Source organism: Diuraphis noxia, unplaced genomic scaffold, assembly GCF_037042655.1.
Source record: "Diuraphis noxia isolate RWA-SAM2 unplaced genomic scaffold, SU_Dnox_SAM2 contig0006, whole genome shotgun sequence".
NCBI classification, from domain to species: domain Eukaryota; kingdom Metazoa; phylum Arthropoda; class Insecta; order Hemiptera; family Aphididae; genus Diuraphis; species Diuraphis noxia.
The window spans coordinates 506,860-526,734 of NW_028301716.1; the positions used below are offsets into that span (position 1 = coordinate 506,860).

The 19,875-nt window shown below is 26.7% G+C and overlaps 2 protein-coding genes and 2 long non-coding RNA genes across 6 annotated transcripts; 2 read left to right on the forward strand and 2 right to left on the reverse strand.

Annotated features, from left to right (window-relative positions):
* Positions 1–176: 176 nt before the first annotated feature.
* On the forward strand, positions 177–1,993 carry LOC149054448 (uncharacterized). The gene is made up of 3 exons (XR_016192250.1): positions 177–489; positions 837–901; positions 1,019–1,993. It is a non-coding gene; the product is annotated as an uncharacterized LOC149054448 (long non-coding RNA).
* Positions 1,994–2,548: 555 nt separating this feature from the next.
* LOC107163185 (putative ATP-dependent RNA helicase DDX43) lies at positions 2,549–5,864 on the reverse strand. Of its 2 annotated transcripts, none has more exons than XR_016192247.1 (3): positions 4,216–5,803; positions 2,802–4,145; positions 2,549–2,733 (listed from the first exon to the last, which is right to left on the reverse strand). XR_016192247.1 is itself a non-coding variant. In XM_015510465.2 (3 exons), the coding sequence occupies exons 2-3, from the start codon at positions 5,595–5,597 to the stop codon at positions 3,818–3,820; spliced, it is 1,710 nt and encodes a 569-aa protein (XP_015365951.2). In that variant the 5' UTR covers positions 5,598–5,651; positions 5,738–5,864; the 3' UTR covers positions 2,549–3,817. The 2 variants fall into 2 exon arrangements, 1 of the variants encoding a protein (XP_015365951.2); XM_015510465.2 differs by having other exon boundaries at positions 2,549–4,145; positions 4,216–5,651; positions 5,738–5,864.
* A 33-nt stretch (positions 5,865–5,897) lies between these two features.
* On the forward strand, positions 5,898–9,145 carry LOC149054449 (uncharacterized). 2 transcript variants are annotated; one of them, XR_016192248.1, is made up of 3 exons: positions 5,898–6,166; positions 6,971–7,092; positions 7,163–9,145. It is a non-coding gene; the product is annotated as an uncharacterized LOC149054449 (long non-coding RNA). The 2 variants fall into 2 exon arrangements; XR_016192249.1 differs by having other exon boundaries at positions 5,899–6,166; positions 6,971–7,084.
* A 2,536-nt stretch (positions 9,146–11,681) lies between these two features.
* LOC149054450 (uncharacterized) lies at positions 11,682–14,820 on the reverse strand. The gene is made up of 10 exons (XM_089229956.1): positions 14,683–14,820; positions 14,403–14,515; positions 14,207–14,310; positions 13,941–14,033; positions 13,701–13,814; positions 13,318–13,431; positions 13,048–13,137; positions 12,705–12,979; positions 12,481–12,640; positions 11,682–11,820 (listed from the first exon to the last, which is right to left on the reverse strand). The coding sequence occupies exons 4-10, from the start codon at positions 13,951–13,953 to the stop codon at positions 11,699–11,701; spliced, it is 888 nt and encodes a 295-aa protein (XP_089086082.1). The 5' UTR covers positions 13,954–14,033; positions 14,207–14,310; positions 14,403–14,515; positions 14,683–14,820; the 3' UTR covers positions 11,682–11,698.
* Between the last annotated feature and the right edge of the window lie 5,055 nt (positions 14,821–19,875).

Here is a 19,875-nt window from a genome sequence, read left to right on the forward strand (position 1 = left end):
TTGATTATATTTGGAGATATTGGTTTCTAACATTGAGCCCTGAAAATGTCTCAGTATATAATCAGGAAATAAGGACAAATAACTACATTGAGAGTTATCATGCTTCATTGTTGAGACTAATTAAACCACATCCCAAAGTTTGGGAATTCCTCAGTATGGTTTAAAGTTCAATTTTTATAATTGTATCATCATAAGTGTCAACTAATCTTTACCTATGTGACAACAATTGTGTTAGATAGAGTAACTAAAATTTAAATGTTTTATATGTTTTTGTTACAGGAAAGGAGAAAATATAGTACTTAGAACCTTTACCTATACAGTTTAAAAATAATAACTACCCCTATTTTCAATATTAATTTATTTTTATGGCTTTTATTATGATTTTATGTATTATTTATAGATTTTCCATAATCAAATCAATGTTTTAACTGTGAATTTATGGGATATTTGTTTTAAAATTGTAACATGTTTGGGTATTCAATTTTTGTAGTAAGTATACTTAAATGATAGACTATTTACATGTTGATCCCCATTATTATTAATTAGAGTAAAAAACATATTTTGAATGAATTTCCAGTAAATTTCTACTTTTCTAGTAGTTAAAAATAAAATTATTTCTAGCACTGCAAATAAAATAACTAGCTTGTGTAATGACTTATAAATTCACATAATTCATTATAAATTATGTATATTTTTTATGTACTTTATTGATAGAATGTTACTACAGGTTGATGGATAATAGTTTTTTTTAGGGTTAAACCTAAACCTAACCTAACCATAAAATACTATTGAGCTTAATTTTAACTTGGTAACTAATTATTATTATATATTTACAGATCAGTTACAATTCTTAGAAAATCAATATAATATTGAATTTCAACAATTGATAAATAATTTGAATGTAAGTAGATCAGAGTGTTGAATTATATTATTTTATTTTATCAATGCTATCAATTAAAACAAGTGTACCTAAATAGAAATCAATAATTATTTCATATATTTTAATCTAATACTATAGATACGACGATCCAAACAGGTTAGAAATCATAATACTAAAGTTATAAGGGGTTTATTACAAGAGTTGGTGATTGACAGGGATCCTACCCGAATAATACAATTTTTAAGACGAGCTGGGCATAGAGTCGATGGTTATGTAGCACAGGAGATTGGTATTCACCTTGGTTAACACATGTTTTTTTACATAACTTGTAATAATATTCTATAATGATCAATACAAATTAATTTTAACTTACAGATGATGAATAGCTTAAATAACATATAGCCAAGCATATAGCTAAACACCAGTAATAGGGAATTATAATTTTTTTTTTTTATAATTTTGACTTAAATTTTAAATTTTTTCTATTTTATTTTTGAATAGATATTTTGTTAAATTTATCTTAATTTTAAGGTTATCTATATATTTTGTATGACAATGACATAGAATCGATTTTAAATGTAATTACTACTTTGCGTTTATTTTACTAACTAGAAACTTGATTTATATATTTTTGTTCAAATAATTAATTTGGTTAGGTTAATTATGTATACGCACCTAAATATAAGCAAGGCTGGGTACTAACGAGTTAAAAACTTTTATTTTAACTGTCATGTTAAGTTATTTGATTTTATAATATTTGTGTACAGAAATTCATTTTAATACATAGGTACATTTATTTAAAACTAAAACCAAATTTAATTAAATAACTATGTTATTTGTTAGCTTTAACTGTATAAAAAAAGTAACTGATTTTTAACTATGTTTAAGTTACTTTTATTTTCTAGTTGAATTGTAACTTCTACAAGTTGAATAAAACAGAAAATTACCTTCCTATAAAAAAATAGTTAAGACTTTAAACGTAAGTTATATTTTCAAAAATATTTTGTTTACCAGCCTTGTTTGTTAACAGTAATAAAATGTATATTCATTGTAGTATAATATTAAATATTAATAACCAAAACTTACCTAATTTTACTAACCTCTATAATCTATTAGAAATGTATTTTTATTTATAAATTGTAAATAAATATTGGATATTATATTAAGTTTTCACACTTTTGTATGAATAATGAGTAATGACAATTATAGTGAATTATACAAATAAAAATAAAATATAAAGATACTAGTAAAGAGTACTTAATACAATTATGACGTTTTCAACATTAAACACCTATTTTAGATTCTGAGGGAATGTATTTAAAAAGTTAAAACGTGTTATTTGAAAATGTTTTATAATTATTATTTAGATGAAATAATAGTTTTTTTAAATTTAAATATACAAAAACTTACATTTAATTGTGTAGTGCATCAGAGTGATCAGCCCATACGAGTAATAATAGTCGAGTATACGACAAAAGATGTCACAGGAAATACGTCTATAGTGTCTAAACTAGAGAACTAATAGAGACCACTTTCATATTCATAATGGTCGTATTGTTAATAATTCAGATAAATTAACTATAAATCATGACAAAATAGATCCATTTTGTCATGCTATAAATAAGACATAAGTGATTAGTGAATGAAAATCGTGTAACCATATTAATATAAATAGCATAATAGTATATTAATTCTTCTATTTTAAAGTTTCAAACTAGTGATACCACTAAAAGAAACAATAATTATTTTAACAAATTTTTTTAAAGTTTCGATGTTGGCAATAGATTCGACGCCACCATTTTTCGGTCAGAGCTGTTATCATTTTTCGGACAACTGCTGTTCTCCCGTTAACACTGTGTATAAAAAAAAAAAAAAATAATAATAAGCAATACTTGCTATCAGAGAAACAATCAATTTTTACCTTACAGACCGGAATCTCCCAAAATACCACAACTACTATAAAAAATTTGAAATAATTTTTAATATCCTCACTGGATCTGAGCCCCACTACATAAATGCAAACAATAACAATCAGATAATCATAATTAGAGACACAGACAGAATAGGATTTGCCATCACCACCTAACTTTTCTGAATTGAGCAAAGCAATTATTTAATATTATTGGTCCGGATAGTTTTAACTACAGACCAATTTTTACACATCTTAGACTTCAATCCAATGCTCTTGAATCTTTATAGTTTCCTCAGAAAATTATATTTTTAAAAGTTAACAATCTAGAACATCATTTTTGGAATATAATAAAGTTTTTTGAGTAGTTATAGGAAATCTTCCATCAATTCTTGTTTATTAAAAGTTTGATAAGAAATAAAGGAAACGTGTCTTTTTGTTCACAAACAATTTATATTATTCATCATCCAAACAAAATATGGGATCATTTGCAATCCAGTTCATTTGTATATAGGTTACTATTCTGTTAATTATAAATAATGAACTCAACTGTCTACAAATAATTTCAATAACCACATCGAGATACAAAAATCCCTCCTCATTAAATTATGGAACGCAACAGGCAATCCCAAAATAAAAGAAAAAGAGTAATATCATGAGCTGTTTAATATTAAAAATGTAGATCATTATTAAATAAATTTAATTATTTTTTTTCTTGTTATAAAAATGTAACCTAAAATTTCAAAATAAAAATTATTTAATTTCAGTGAAACTGACAAAACAAATATTTGGTGTGATAATAGTTTGTTAAAATAACACAAAACTACTTTAATGATCAAACTATCAAATATATTATATATATACATACATAACACTAATAATAAACTATTATAATACTAATTATAAAAGTGGTTAATATAAGCATTAAGCAGTAAATAATATATAATTTGAATAATAAAATAAATATATTTCATTATTGAAACATAAAATAATAATTATACATAATAATTTCAACATAAAATTAATATTTAGTGAGTAGTCATTTCATATAATTCTGGTGGAATAGGTTGTTTAGATTTTTCTAAGACACTAATAAGGGGAGAAGCATTGAATTTATCATGTTTAGAAAACAAAGTAATAGCTGAACCTTTTTTTCCTGCCCTGCCAGTCCTACCAACTCTATGAACATACTCTTCAATATTCAATGGAAAATCATAGTTAATAACTAAACTGATATCATGAATATCTATTCCTCTAGATGCCACATCTGTAGCAATAAGTATGGATACAACACCATTACGTATATCGGCTAGTGATGCTTCTCGGTCGGCTTGTACTCTTCCGCCATGTATACATCTAAAAATCAAAGGCGAGTTTAAAATTTAATTTATAAGAAGATTTTAAGTTTTGTTCAGATTATATTTACCTGCATCTAATATTATTACGAATGAAATTTTCATACATTTTATCGACCGATGTTTTTTTGCGCATAAATATTATGACTTTTTCATTCTTGGAGAGGTTATTGGTAATGAAGTCATCCAACCAACCTTCTTTTTGATGTTCTTTAAGTATTATAATTTTTTGAGTAACGGTGTCTACAGTAGATAAATCAAGAGAACCAACTGTAATATGTAGAGGATTTTTTGCAAAGTAATTGGCCAAATTTTTGACAGCTGTTGGCCATGTGGCGCTAGTCAAAATCGTTTGCTTATCCGGGCGTATATGTCTTAGAGACAATTCTATTTGATTCTTGAAACCCATGTCTAACATACGGTCAGCTTCATCGAGGACTATATAAGACACGTGTTCAAGTTTAACGGCTTGTATACCAACCAAATCATTAAGTCTTCCTGGAGTAGCCACAATAATATCTGGTTTCTCAGCTTGTATAAGTTGATGATGAGTTTGTGCTGATACACCACCACCATATACACATACAACTTTGATATTGTTGTACAAATATTTTGTTATTTCATCGTGAATTTGTAACACAAGCTCTCTCGTTGGTCCTAATATAAGCACAGATGGTCCAATCCGTTTATTGCGTGGAGTAGGCTGTTGAAGCAAATGAATTAAAGCTGGCAGTATGTATGCTAATGTCTTGCCCGTACCTGTTTGAGCAATAGCTATTAAGTCATGTCCACTCATAATTATCGGCCATGCTTGACACTGTATAGGTGAGGGTGTGGTAAATTTCTGCTTTTTAATCACCTCCATGATTTCAGGATATGGGCTAAAAGCATGCTCAAATGTTTTTACTGGCTTCGGTATCGTTCGGATACATTCAGCTCCATCCACATACTGAACGGTAATATTGTTTTGGGCAGTTCTGAATGATTGGACATCCTCATCGGACATGGCCTTTACTTGACTATGTTCCTCATAGATATCCTTGATAATTGGCGGCAACGACTCTAACAACTTGAGCTCCCTTTCCCTGTTCTCCCGAAGGACTTCCTCCCAAACATCATCACTGAAATTGATCGTCTCTTCCGGTGACACCGAACGCTTCATCAATCGTGGTCTCCCCGCACCGCCACCACGTGTTTTTCGCCTGGGAGGTGGCGGTGGAGTGGAAATCGTTTCGGATCGTAACAGTTTACCTACGATCTTTTCGATCATGTCACTGGCCAAACGCTGCGCGTCTTCACTGCCAATTATCTTAACATTTCGTGTATCTGCTGTGTCACCGTTGGTTAGTTTTACCATCGCACCACTATCCTGTTGGATGCTCTTGATCATAGCGCCCCCGCGACCGATCACCAGACCAGCCATAGCTGAATCGATCACCAAGAGGGTAGACATGGCAGTTGGTTGGAAATGTATGGCAAATGGATATGAACGGTGGGAGCACAACCCCTGACCGATGAAAAAATACAAAATTAAAAATTAACAACAACTGCTACTTATAAATTACATGCATAGAAACGCGACAAAAAACAAACCCTTCAACAAGAATACTGGAGACTGGAGCTGGACATAAACACACCAAGATGCAAGGTGGGAGTAACTAATTTTATTATCATTTCTTTACTCATTCTACGGTTTATTTTTCGTGGCTAAAAAAATGACAACTATCTGAAGATGATAACCTGACCATATCAGTGATAAATGATAATGTCTCGTAAGCTTATAATCCACAGTAAGCTGAGCTGCTCGAAAACTATTTATTTTTTTAACTGTATTTTATTAAAATATTATTTGAAATTTCCAAATACAAATATTTTACATGTGCCTACATTAATGTTGTCAAATACCTACAAAAAACATAGGCCAAGACAGTTGAGGTACCGTTCAAATGATATCTACTCAACTCAAACCAGATGAATACATATAAAAGTTTACTAACACAGAAGTATGCTTAGTCTAACTAGGTAGGTACCACAATTGCAACATATTAATTATTGGCAAATTAAAATTATAATCGTATAAAAAGTACACTGTCTCAAAAATAGTTGTAACTCTGTACTGTAACTTGAATACTATTTCAATTCATAAAATATAATCATTGTTATAATAAATCATTTCAAACTTATAATAAAATTATGAAAAATTGTAAAAATAAATGAAATGACAGATCAAAATAATTATATACCAATTCATTTAATAATAGAATATTTGAATATACTTTAATGTTGTGAATTGTCTACAAAAAACTACAATCTTAAATTTCTTACATTATAATTTACTTGTTCAATTATTTATAAGCATTTTACTCTGTTCCAACGTTATATTAATTCTAAGCTATTATTTCTATATTAATTTATAAAAAAAATATTTATTTTGTAACCAACTTAAAATCCATCCTTATTAGTGCACGCTAATTGTACGAAAAAAAATAAATTAGTATAAACAAAATTGGTTTGCGGGTATTGTAAATTTTTTTTTTGAACCCTATAGATATTTTAACGTGCAATATTGTTTCTGAATAAATTTGTAACTACTGTCAAACAGATTTTAGATACAATCCTTAATCTCGATTGATAGAGTATTTATATGTTGTGAAACCAACTTCAACATTACTGGAAATTCCGTTCTCTGGTTAAATGTGTATTGTATAGGCACTGTTTAAGTGATTAGATTAATCAAAAAATTTTTAACATTCATGAAAATCTCATTTTAAAAATATTTGAATATTAACTTAACATTTCTTATTGTTTTTCTTTTTTTAATTTCAGGATAAATTGTATACATTAAAATGGATCAATATTGCTTGAGTCCCTAATGGTTGGCACAACTAATCCGTGTAACATCAATTTCGTGCTTTTTATGAATTATTCAGTGGCAATTATGTAAGTTGGTAGGTACTTATGTTAGTTATATAGATAATATTTATGGTTAAATTTATTTGCATTTCATTGAGATTTTAGCATCAATGTTGAGGAGGTATGCATTGGCTTCAAATCTTCTTTGTTTTCCATCAATTTACAATAAAACATACAACTGTTCGACACTGAATGCTGTGGGAGCTGCAGTTTACGGCTTACATTACAAGTGTTATTTATGAAATATCTTGAATGCGTGACGTAGTCGGATTGCGCAGATCAAATTGACAACATACCATGCTATTTAGCCATGATTGAAATTAGTGAATGAAGATTTTGTATGTACCTAGTACGTGTCTAAGACTGAGACAACACATACGGAAGTTACATCCTCTTAAGTGCCCAAATATTCTGAATGATACTGCTTTCAAAACACCCGAGTTAATCAAAACCTGAAAAACATTTTGGTTAACTTTTTACCTGAATTATAGATATTGGTGTAATTCTAAAACAAATGACCGTAGAAGACGCTTGAAATTTTCACTGAATGTTTATACTAGCATTTTCTATACTTGATAAAATTTCCAAAAATATTTCAATTTTTTTAAAGATATTCATAGACATTAAGAAATTTTTAATTTTTAATCTTTTTTGTATTTTTTTTTTATAAATTACAATAAAATTTTATTTGTTGGGTAAATAAACTTCAAAATTGAATATAAGACTCTTATATATTGTCACAAGGGTAGTTAAAAATATTATAAATACATAGACTCAATTTTTTTAATAAGCATTGAAAATTCGAATTTTGAAAAAATTCATAAAAATTTATCTTTTTAAATCATAGATTTGAAAATTCAATACAAGATTCTTCATGAGTTTGTCTACTTAAATATCTACTAAAAAGTCTAATTTAATTTTATGAGCATTTGAATAATTACAAATTGGATATCTCCTCAATTTCAATACTGTAGAAACTTAAAACTTACACCATATATTTATTTTATCAATTCCTATACGTGATAAAATTTTTAAAACATTTCAAATTTTTTTAAGTTATTTATAGACATTTGAAATTTCTCGTTTTTTTTAGTTTTTTTATTCTATAAATGTCGATAAAATTGTATTCATTGAGTCAAAAAACTTGAAAATGTAATACATGCTAGGTTCCTCTTAGTTTTATATCATAGCAGTTGGAAAATATTAAAAATATATAGACATGTTTTTTTATAACCATTTAAAGTTTAAATTTTGACAAAATAAATTTAATTGAAAATTTATAAATTCTTTAATCGTTAACAATTTATAAAACGTTTAAATTGAATAGCTAAGGATTGAAAATTTAAAACAAGGTCTAACACCAGAAACCTGAATAAATTTTTCAGGTACAAACCGCTGCCATAAAAGAAATGTTGTCCCCTTGGAAAATTTTATAAAAACCAACCATTGTGTTTTTAAACAAAGTATATGTATACAAGCCTTAAAGTCATACACTCATACTCACTCCCTTTATAATCATACCAGCAGCTGAAGATTTACTGACATCAATAAAATCACTATCAGTTAACAACATAGTAGGTACCAAGGGTATTAAATGTTAAGGTTAATAATAGTTTTGTGCTGGTAGAAACTGCAAGACTTCTGAAAAATGCATTTAAGTACATCTAAGTACAAATAATATATTCTTTATTAATATTTACCTATTATTGTAATAAAACTGACAACTAATAATTAATTACATTTAATACAACATATTAATTATTACAACTTGTAGTTATAAAACTTGTTGATTGTGTTTGATTATTTTATTTAATAGTCTGTAATTTGTATGTTTTTTCAATTTAATGTTGTTAAAAAATATTGAAGTTAAATTTAAAATATTTGCCTATACACATTTATAATCAAAATCACGATCATTTTCATATTATTTTGTGTTTAAAAATGTATTGAATGTCAAATTTTTAAAGCTAAGGATTGAAAATTTAAAACAAGGGTTATCATAAGACAATGTATTGTACCTTGTGATAGCTATCATCCGGCATTACTTGTCTCTTTTCCAATTACTGTTAATAAACCTATCGATTATAATTTGTGTACTTATAATTTCCATAACTGTAATTACTTTGATATTAATTTTACCTTAGCATCAATTAATTGGTGTAACTTATTTGAAAATTTAAATATTAATGAAGCTGTAAATATTTTTTATTGTATTATATACGAAATTATTGATATATTTGTTCCAAAAATAATTAAACGCCAGTCAAAATACCCGATTTGGTTTACAAAAAAATTAAAAGATTTAATATTTAAGAAAAAAATTGCTCATAAATTATATAGGAGTTCAGGTTTGGTGAGTGACTACATAAATTTTTGATTACTTCGTGCCAAATGTAAATTCTATTCAAAAGTTGATTATCAACTATACATCAATAATATACAAAGAAATTTAAAAATCTATCCTAATAAATTTTGGAAATTTATTAATAATAAACGTAAAGAAATTTTTTTACATAATACCATGTATTTATACAATGAAACATTTGATACACCAAATGATATTGTTAATGCTTTCTCTAAATATTTTTCTAGCATACATGAAATTAACAATGATTTTAATATAAACTATACACCGCAAAACCAACCAAAAGTTCTCCTTTCTCCTCTGCACTCATGTTCAATTGACCTACTTGACATTTTCGATTCACTTAACTCATTGAGTTCCAATACTAGCTCAGGGCCCGATTTAATACCTAACATATTTTTCAAAAAATGTACATATGTAATGTCTACGCCCTTATTATATCTATTTAACCTATCGCTATCTACTGGTATTTTTCCCGACACTTGGAAAATTAGCATTGTTCGCCCAATTCCAAAATCCTCATCAGACCTGTCTAATATTTCCAATTACCGACCAATATCACTAGCCTCTATTATGCCTAAAGTTGTTGAATCTATTGTAAGCTCAAAAGTCATGCCTATTCTAGCAAATGTAATCGTCGATGACCAACATGGTTTCCGCCGTATAAGAGTGCAATTATTACTAACTTGCTTGTCTTTCAAAATTTTGTATCCGTTGCCCTTTTAACCGTAGATAGTGTTGACGTTATTTTTAATGATTTTGCTAAGACATTTGATAAAGTTAACTACCAGATTTTATTTGCAAAATTAGAACAAATTGGTATTTGAGGATCTTTTCTAAACTGGCTAACTTCTTTTATTAAGGATCGTATTCAATTTGTTTCTTATAAATGTTGTATGTCTACCCCAATTCTTGTCACATCTGGAGTTCCGCAAGGTTCCCACTTAGCTCCAATATTATTCAGAATCTTTATTAATGATATTAATTTTCATAACTGCTCTTAGCTAATGCTTGCGGATGATCTTAAAATGTATCGTTAAGTAAATTCACAGGAAGATGCTGACCTACTTCAATCTGATTTAAATATCCTCTATAATAGGTGCACCAATAATTATCTTATTCTTAATATTAAAAAATGTCAAATAATGACTTTCTCTAGAGCTAGATCTATTATTACCTATAACTATTATAATAGACAGTGAAATTCTTCTTTGTTCCACACGTCCTATTAAGGACTTTGGTATATTATTTGATCCAAAACTAAAATTTGACTGCCATATTAACAAAAAACCATATTCACAAAATCGCATCAACTATTAGGTTTTATTAATCGTAATTGTTCTGACTTTACAGATAAGTTTGCATTAAAATCAATTTACTGTTCATTAGTGTGATCCACTTGTGAATACGGTTCAATAATTTGGTCTCCCTATCAGTCTGGCAATAAATATAAACTGAAAAAAATACAAAAACAATTCTTACGCTTCATCTCAATTAAATGATCCATTCCTAGAGAACCACACACTTCATATAATCCATTATTAACCATATTAAACCTTAAGACGTTGGAATAGCGACGTACAGTTCTTGACTTATGTTTTTTATATAAACTTTTGGTTGGTGATATAGACTGCCCGGATTTCTTAAGCCGTTTATCTTTTAATACCCCAACTTGTAATACGCCCATAAGTAACAAACTATCATTTAAATAGTGTTAGGCAAATATTTATTTATAAACATTAAAAAAAATCAATGTTGATTAAACATTATCTATTGATTAAGGATACATTTTTAAATATTAAACAATATTCAATTAATATTGAATGAACCAAAATTATTTATTTAATTAACATTGACAACTAATATTTAGTTAAGATTTTTTTACCAATATTTAATAGATGTGTTTGACAAATATTAAGTCAACATTGACTTATATTTACCTGACACTATTTTTAATATACTGTAGCCATATATTAATAATATTGTATTTTGATTTATTAATATTACTTAACCATTTGTTTTCAAACTATTACGGGGTTCAGTGATCAATTGTTCAGCTTAATTGTCTTGCTCAAAATGCACTTAGTAAAAATAGCAATATAGGATATAGGTATTTTTCAATAAGCAAATATATTTAAATAATAATAATGTAAGAAAGCAAAAATATCCACACACACTTTCATACCTCTACTAAACCAAATAAAAAAAACAATTGATAAAAACAAAACTTTATTAAGTTTTAAATAAAAAAGTGTTTTATATTAAACATAGATTAATTATATTTTATTAATTTTTAAACGTTTTTCTGCGAAGGGTGCTTGAGCCAAATATATTTTTAATGGTTCTTCAATTTCATGATCACTGGCACTTTTGAATTTTACTTGTTTTTTTATGGCTTCTAAAAAGATACAAAAGTAATAAAATGTATTTATTTACAACACATTTTGAATATTTTGGGGATAGATATTTGTATTTTCAATTTTTCATTTAAGTTAAAAAAAAAATGTTTTTATACTACAGACTATTGAACGTAACGACATAACAAGCTGTTATTGGTTTACAAAAATATCATGCTCAACTGAGATTACTATTAGAAGTAAAAAAGTTTGAACCTTGACCGAATTGAATCTTTATGTATAATATAATATAATACTTAGTATTTAAATAATAATAATATTTTAATTTAATATAAATTGGTGGCTAACTAATCTAATCTCATTTATTCATAAAAAAAAAAAAAAACAGCTACACAAAATTGATTAATGATAATAATTACAACCTAACCAACATAATTAACACAATATAATGGTCAAGCACCAATACATTTTCTTGAAAAAATTAAGCATTAATATTATATCATTAAAAAACATTTTGAAATTTTAATAGGAATACTTAATTTATAATAACTAATATTATAAAAAACATTTTTATGTCTAAATAATTGTGAAAAAAAGTGCAAACATTTAGTACAGGGGCTCAATATTTAATATGTGGGGGGGGGGGGCTGCTTGCAAGTGTTATATAAATTTATTTATACCTTACATATTATTATACTAACTGAAAATAATTGGAAATATCAACAAATCGGAAAATTTCTTTTTCCCTTTTTTGCCAGTAAATGAATATTCCACAAGAAAACAATTTGTAAATAATTTTGACATGATTCTCTTTACGGCTGTTTTTACATTTTTCCCTCCAACGTGTGATAATTCATTTATCTATAAATATAATTAATTATAATTCTGTTTTAATTTCTAGTTATTTGAAATATGATATACTTACCAAAGCTTTTTTGAAATCTTGATCGCCCAATGTTTTGTCCTCTAAAGTGTTTAAATCCATAATATTATTAATTGGCAAAGAGCAATCGGACATACAGTTTATGTCTAAATTTGTTTGATCATAAAATTGAGTTGGTTTATCCTCTAGAAACTTTTCAATTGATTGTACTCTTTCTAACAATTCATAGTGATTATTGGTCATTGTATTCATAATATGTTTCAGCTCTACTTTGAAATACATAACATGTCTTATAATTTGTTTTTTGAACTCTTTATCTGAAAGTGAAAAACAACATATTATGCTATAAATTAATGCTAGAGTATGGAACCAATAATATACTTACCATTGATTGCATCATGATCTTCACATAATGAAAATGATTTTCTTCCAGTTGATTTTTCCAAATCACTAGGAACTACATTATTAGAAAAATCTGTAACATTATTATACAAAATTTTTCAGATACATTTGTGATTGATTAGGTATAAAACAATAATTTTAATAAATAATAATCATTAATCATTAGAGATACTCATGTTTGACATTTAAACAAATGTTTATTACAAAACAAAAATTATTATGATTTGTTTTATTAATTCATGTAGAACCTTACCAGGACTATTGTGAGTACTTAAGTATTTATTATTTTCCAGTTGATTTTTTCTTTCTTTAGAATTATCAGATCTAAATGTAAGTTTTTTGTTAAAAAATGATGTTTCTTCACCATCTGAAAATTATTTTTTTATAGATTTATATTAATTATTACTTTTATATCATTCTATTATTAAGTATTAAATAATCAGTAAATTTTTAGTTTAGCAGGTACCATAAATTTTAGATTTTTTTTTTCAATGTTATTTTACTTTTTAAAACTGAAAAATATGGTTTTAAGTTTTAATGAACATTCAGATCATTAGATTAGGTAAAAAGTAAAAATAGTAGATATAGTGTGGCTGGAAAATTTTTAAATATTATTATACATTTTTTTTTTCTTACTGTCATTATTTGAATTAATTATAGCAGGTGAGAATAATGATGTCTGCATGTGGTTACTTTCATATAAATTGTTTCTTTTAAACAACGGAGATTTTTCAGCATCTATCGGATGTGCTATAAATGAAATAAAATTGTTTAGTTAATATTGATAACAAAAATAAAAATTGTAAATATAGAGTGCCTGGTTTTCTAGAATTTTTTTAAACAATCATTATTATTTTATTTTCTTACAGCCAATACCTGAATTTATCATAACAGGTGAGAATAATGATGTTTGTGTGTGGTTATTATCATCAATACTATTTCTTTTGAACAATGGAGATTTATCAGCATCTATAGGACAGTATATAAAACATACTTTGAGTAAAATTTATGTTTTACTGGAATTTTAATAATGCTATATCGTGATTTAATATTCCAATCATTTAATCAGTCCTATATTATGATTTTATATTCCAATTATCATAACCAGCAGCATATATTTCATTTAGACAGTTATATTTTACCTGAACTTCTGCAAGGACGACTAATATTTTCTAGGGGATAAGCTTTTTTTTTAAATTATCAACACCAAATGTCAATTTCCTTTTGAATGATGTGCGTTCAACCTCTGAAATTATATATATTTATTATAATAGGTTATAATATTATGATAATTAGTTTTAATTAAATTGCATGTTATAGTTAAAACAATAATAACACCTTCAATTTTTTTTGGAGAGGGAGACCAACCACTTTTTTTTTCACCAGATTTATTTGCATTTGCATTTTCTTTTTTTTATTATTCACTGTACCAATGACACTACTATCAGAATCTAAAAAATTATATAAATATTAATATTATAGGTAAATAACTAATGTATTGCCTTAGGTATATGTATTTAATTATAATACTCAAAAAAGTTAATAATATATTATAATGACAAAACTACTAAAATATTTTACATATAAAACACATTTTAATTTAATTTAATTATGTTACCTGAATTGTATATAGGACACTCCACAGACTTTGTTGAATTTATTTTAATTCGTTTTTATTATCATTATCAGATAGGTCCGAAGTTAATTCAGCTTTCTTAGCTTTAATTTTTACTTCTTCTAAAGTTTCTAAATGTAGACCAAGTGTTAATATTGTTAATTTGATAAACTGTTATACTTATTTATAACTACAAACATTTTATCATAAGCTGAAAACGAAAAAAAACAACTCACTTATACCGGGACAGACAAAGCATTCTTATTTAAAAAAAACTAAATTCATTTTTATTAGGTTGATATTTTTGTTCAATCATTTTTCTAGCATTTTTTGGGTTAAACGGCCAGGCACAGGTATTAGTCTTAATCCAATTACTGTGGACATCCTCTACAGTGTTTTCATTTATAAAATGAACTACTGAATACTGAAATGACTCCATGATAACTGATAAGCTGTATTAAAATTAAAAAAATCAATTCATACAGATCATATTAAATTAATTTATTATAGATATAAAAATAATCAAATACAATATTCAAAGTAAAAACTAAAATATAAAATACAATTTATTCTTGAAAACTATTACTATTTTGAGGTAATATCAGAAAAACAATTTTAATATTAATGTCATCATTTAGGTCAAGTGCCATATACTTTTTTATATCAATTTTATTTATGTTGCATTATCATTAAATCATCTGACAAATCAGAAACGGAAGCAATTCCTATTTTTAAACTATCTATGGGTTTAGTATAAAAGGGTTTAACAGTATTGAAAATATTTCCCAAAAATACATTTGCTTAACTTTCATGATGATAACAAACATTTACAACTTTCATAATAATAAGATTTTTGTTACTGTCAAAATATCCAATATAACAATCAGATAATGATCTTATCTTAACCAGAACATTTTTCATACATATAGTTTTGAATTGTGGTGATGAACAGCCTTCAATTAATGGTCCTTCATTATGTATATTTTTACATTCATTATCAGTTATTTGAGTACAAGTCATTTCAAGTCTACCAAACATTTTAAATTCTTCGTTACGCTTAATAACTTGCTCTAAAGGTCTAGCTTTGCTTCTGACCATTTTTTTTAAAAACTGCATGAAATTTTCAAACATGAAACAAGAACAGTTGTCAAGTGGCCCAAATTTGTTATAGTCATCACAGAGATGGACAAGTGCATGCAAATTATGAGACAAAAATTCTTCTCCATAAATTTCACCAAATTTTTTTACATAGTAAGTCAATAGCTTATCAATAAAATTTAAAAGATATCCATGAGAAGGACTTAAAAGAACAGTCATAGTCATCAACAGTTCTAAACATAGAAAATGTTCATAACATTCAGGACTAATAATAGATTTAAGTACTACAGGCCCTGTATACAATATGAAAGTCCTAAATTCTGTAGCTTTCCATCTCAAAACTTCATTTAGCCCTCTTGGAACCCTAGAAAAATCACGAGTAATGTTTGATTTTAAATGCATTAGTCTATTTGATATTAATTTAACACTCTGGCTTGGTAATCGAACTAATAATGGCGAGTTTTTCAAAATACCCAACCATAACAAAATATTTTTTTTAACAACTCCCAAACAAACCGAATGCATATAATCCAGTGGAAAGCTATATACCATGTCTATATTGGGTACTTCGGACAAAATGGAAATAGTGTTATTAACTTGATAGTCTTCATCTTGCCTGTTAAGAAATTCTTCATGAGTACGCTTGTTGAAAATGGTCTCACGAAAACAAACCCTTCTTTCTAAAAATACCCCTGTAATTGAACACCTAATGCAAGAAGAAAACCCTGTATGCCCTTTGGTCTTTAATATATAACTTATAGCTGGGGCATCAGCACAAATAGCTTCAACATAGACTTTTTTTTTACCAACAGGTAGATCAATACCATCAATACACAATCCTTTTAATTCGACTACTAATTGTGATAAAAACAAATTACTATCATATGGCTTTTCTGTACCCCAATATAGACCAACCAAAAACACACACGACTTAGTATTATTAAAATTAGAAATAAAGCAAAGAATTGGCCAAAATTGGCTATTGGTAGATTTAGTCAAAGGTAAACCATCTATTCCTGATTGTAATTTAATTGTGTCATCAGAAAATACATTTGAACCAATGACCGATTTTATGCCATTAGCTAATCCAAAATAATGAAAAATACCAGGATTCATATTTTGAATTTGTAAGGGCTGTTTACTAACATTAGTTTTTAATAATGTTCTGGCATCTATTGGAAAATAATCAAAACATTTATGATTAGTTTTCAATACTTTTAATAAATCAGATAAAGCTAAGTTTGATATTTTATGTTGAATAGCCCATTTAGTAATGTTAGTTAACACTTTTTCACTATAATCTGAATCACTATAATCAGAATCTGACGAAAAATTAGAAACAAAAATATTTGTACTATTTAGATTAATGTCAGCTATTAAGTTTGGATCAATGTCTTTAATATTGTTACTTGCAAAAGAAATAGGAGTAGGATCACAATCATTACTTATATTATTAGATAGGTTATGTGATATATGCTGTTCGGATGAACTAGGTTGATCATTACGATCATGGTTATAGTAAGAAGTATTGCTATCAATGGCTAAACCTAACTCCTCGATCTCTTCTAAACATCGCCTATGTTTAGTAGACTTACTTAAAGCAAAAGACATTTTCTAAGATAAATATTACAAAAACAGTTGATGTACCTATCTACCTAAAAACATTGTACTCAGTAACAATAATAAGTAATAAAGTAAGAAGGGCATTAAAAAATTACTGATCATCAACAACATTGGTATTATGGTATAAATACAAATTAAGTATACAACTGACACTAATAGTATGACGTTACAACATAAAAAACAATAAAATAATAATCATGTCCTAGGTACTAACCAATAACAATACTACAACATATGATTAAAACTGGTAGGTCCTCAACGGTTCCTTGGCGTCAACTGTTAACTTGATGGGTACTTAAAGTAGTCACTATAGACACCGTGCATGATGACTACTAACGCTCGGGGTGGTATTTACGGGCACTATCGGCAGTATACACAATATGAGACCATATCATTCTAGGTACTATTAATACACTACCTATACTTACCATTCTCAATTAACTTTATGGCTTATGCTCAATATAATATTATCATAGTATTATATAATAACAATATACATTAATCTCTTTTCTGTGCTCATAACACTATTTTATAATTTTGTTTTTTATTTTCACTATGAGTACTAAAAGAAATAGCAATTCAAACTGTTTTGTTGTCTTTAATGTTATTATTTTTAATAAAAAAAATATTTAACAATGTAATTATTTATAAACATATATACTATTAAATTTGTTATTTATGTTTTAATTTCAGCTTTTGTTATTTTACCACCTACCTATGCATTAATAACAACTAATACGTTTATTTAAAAATGGACTAATAAGTTAAGGTTACTGATATTATAGTACATAATTACATAAGCAACATAACAATATTAAACTTAAGTATAAATAACTCAATCAAATAAAAGTAAAGCATACATTTAAATATGAGTACAACATTTTAACTTAAATACAACTAACTTCATTATTTTTCATACGTACACAAGTTGGTAAATAAAATTTAAAATAAAACATTTCTAATTTAGTTAAAGTATTCATTAGAAAGTGTTCATATTTAATAATATTTATGAGAACAGGTTCAATGAAATTAAAAATATATAAATCACATTCATCTAACCCTGAGGTGAACATGAGTATTTGACATTGGGTGTAGTATGTATGACTTTTCTTTAATGTTACTTTCCCATTAATTAACTGTAAATATTTAACATTAGAAACATTTAAAATAGGATCAATTATCATTTTATCTTTGCAACTTATTGGACATTTAATTTCTAGCACTTTTTTAGGCATACCATCAATAACTACAATCCCATCTGGTGAAGCACAAAGCCACGGATACTTTATATGAACTATTAGACCACATTTAATTACTGTAACATTAAAACATTTACAGTAGGATTCAAAAGCATCATTTTCAGTTTCAGTTCCATATGAAGCATTAATTGCAGCTTTTCCGACTAAAGATTTAGAACTTAATAAACGTATGGCCAAAGATTGTTGTTTTTCACAAGTTAATAATTTTAAAGTTTTTATTTTGTGTGCTTTGCTACTAGCTGAAATTCTATATAATCTACAATCTAACCAAAATTGATCTGACTGATTTAAACTTTTATTAAAAACTAATTTTAATTTTTCTTTGGTTACATATATAAAATTATTAAAAAATATTAACTCATTTTCATTAAGAGGGAAATAAGAATAAGAATTATTCAAAAAAGAAGTATTATTAAGTTCCTGTTGTTTAAAAATTATTATGTTTAAAAATGGATTATTCAAGTCATAAATTAATTCTTCTTCTACACTGTCTATGATTGAATTTAATGTGTCCTCACAAGTCCTACTTATTTCAGTTTTTAATTCAGCTTTAAGATTATAACTTAAAGAGCATGGCAATGCTAATAAGTCACTATTTTCAATAATTGATTTAATACTAATATCAGGTATATCTAGTCTTGGCTTTTTAACATGGAATAAATCACAAATCCTTTTTCCTTTTTTATACTTGTCTTCACTTCTTTTTGATGGTTGTCCCCATGATTGTGGTAAATCTGTTTTAGCCAGTGTTTCTTCATTATTAATATAAAAGAAAAGTGCACCTATGTGTTTGCATCGTTGTCCTTCACCAGCAGCACATTCACAGCTGGCTACTTTAACTTTTCTTGTTTCATCGAGCTGTTAATAATTAGTATTTACAGAATTAAGTTCAAGTTCATGCATCAGTAATAAATAAGTATATTTACTTCAATTTTAACTTTGTATGGTGTAGAAGTCACTGATGTTTGTCTTATAACATTGCCAAAAATAAAATTATTTGTTTTGAACGATTTTACTTCTTTTACATTAATCACATGTCCACTTTTGAGTAAATTTAATGATTTTTCTTTATTATATAGTACATCTGAATAAATACTTTGAAAACCAGTTTCCAAAATAATATCATTCATCTTAACTATATAGGTAACTAACTACTAATATAACTAAATTAAAAAATACAATTTGAAAGGGCACCAATTAATAAATATAAATTGAA

Coding starts and splice junctions, on each gene's coding strand:
- LOC107163185 (XM_015510465.2), bottom strand. CDS start 5,597: ATGTCTACCCTCTTGGTGATCGATTCAGCTATGGCTGGTCTGGTGATC. Junction 4,146..4,215: donor CGTAATAATATTAGATGCAG/GTAAATATAATC, acceptor TTTGATTTTTAG/ATGTATACATGGCGGAAGAG.
- LOC149054450 (XM_089229956.1), bottom strand. Junction 13,432..13,700: donor AATTAATTCAAATAATGACA/GTAAGAAAAAAA, acceptor AATAATTTTCAG/ATGGTGAAGAAACATCATTT. Junction 11,821..12,480: donor GATATTTCCAATTATTTTCA/GTTAGTATAATA, acceptor GTATCTTTTTAG/AAGCCATAAAAAAACAAGTA.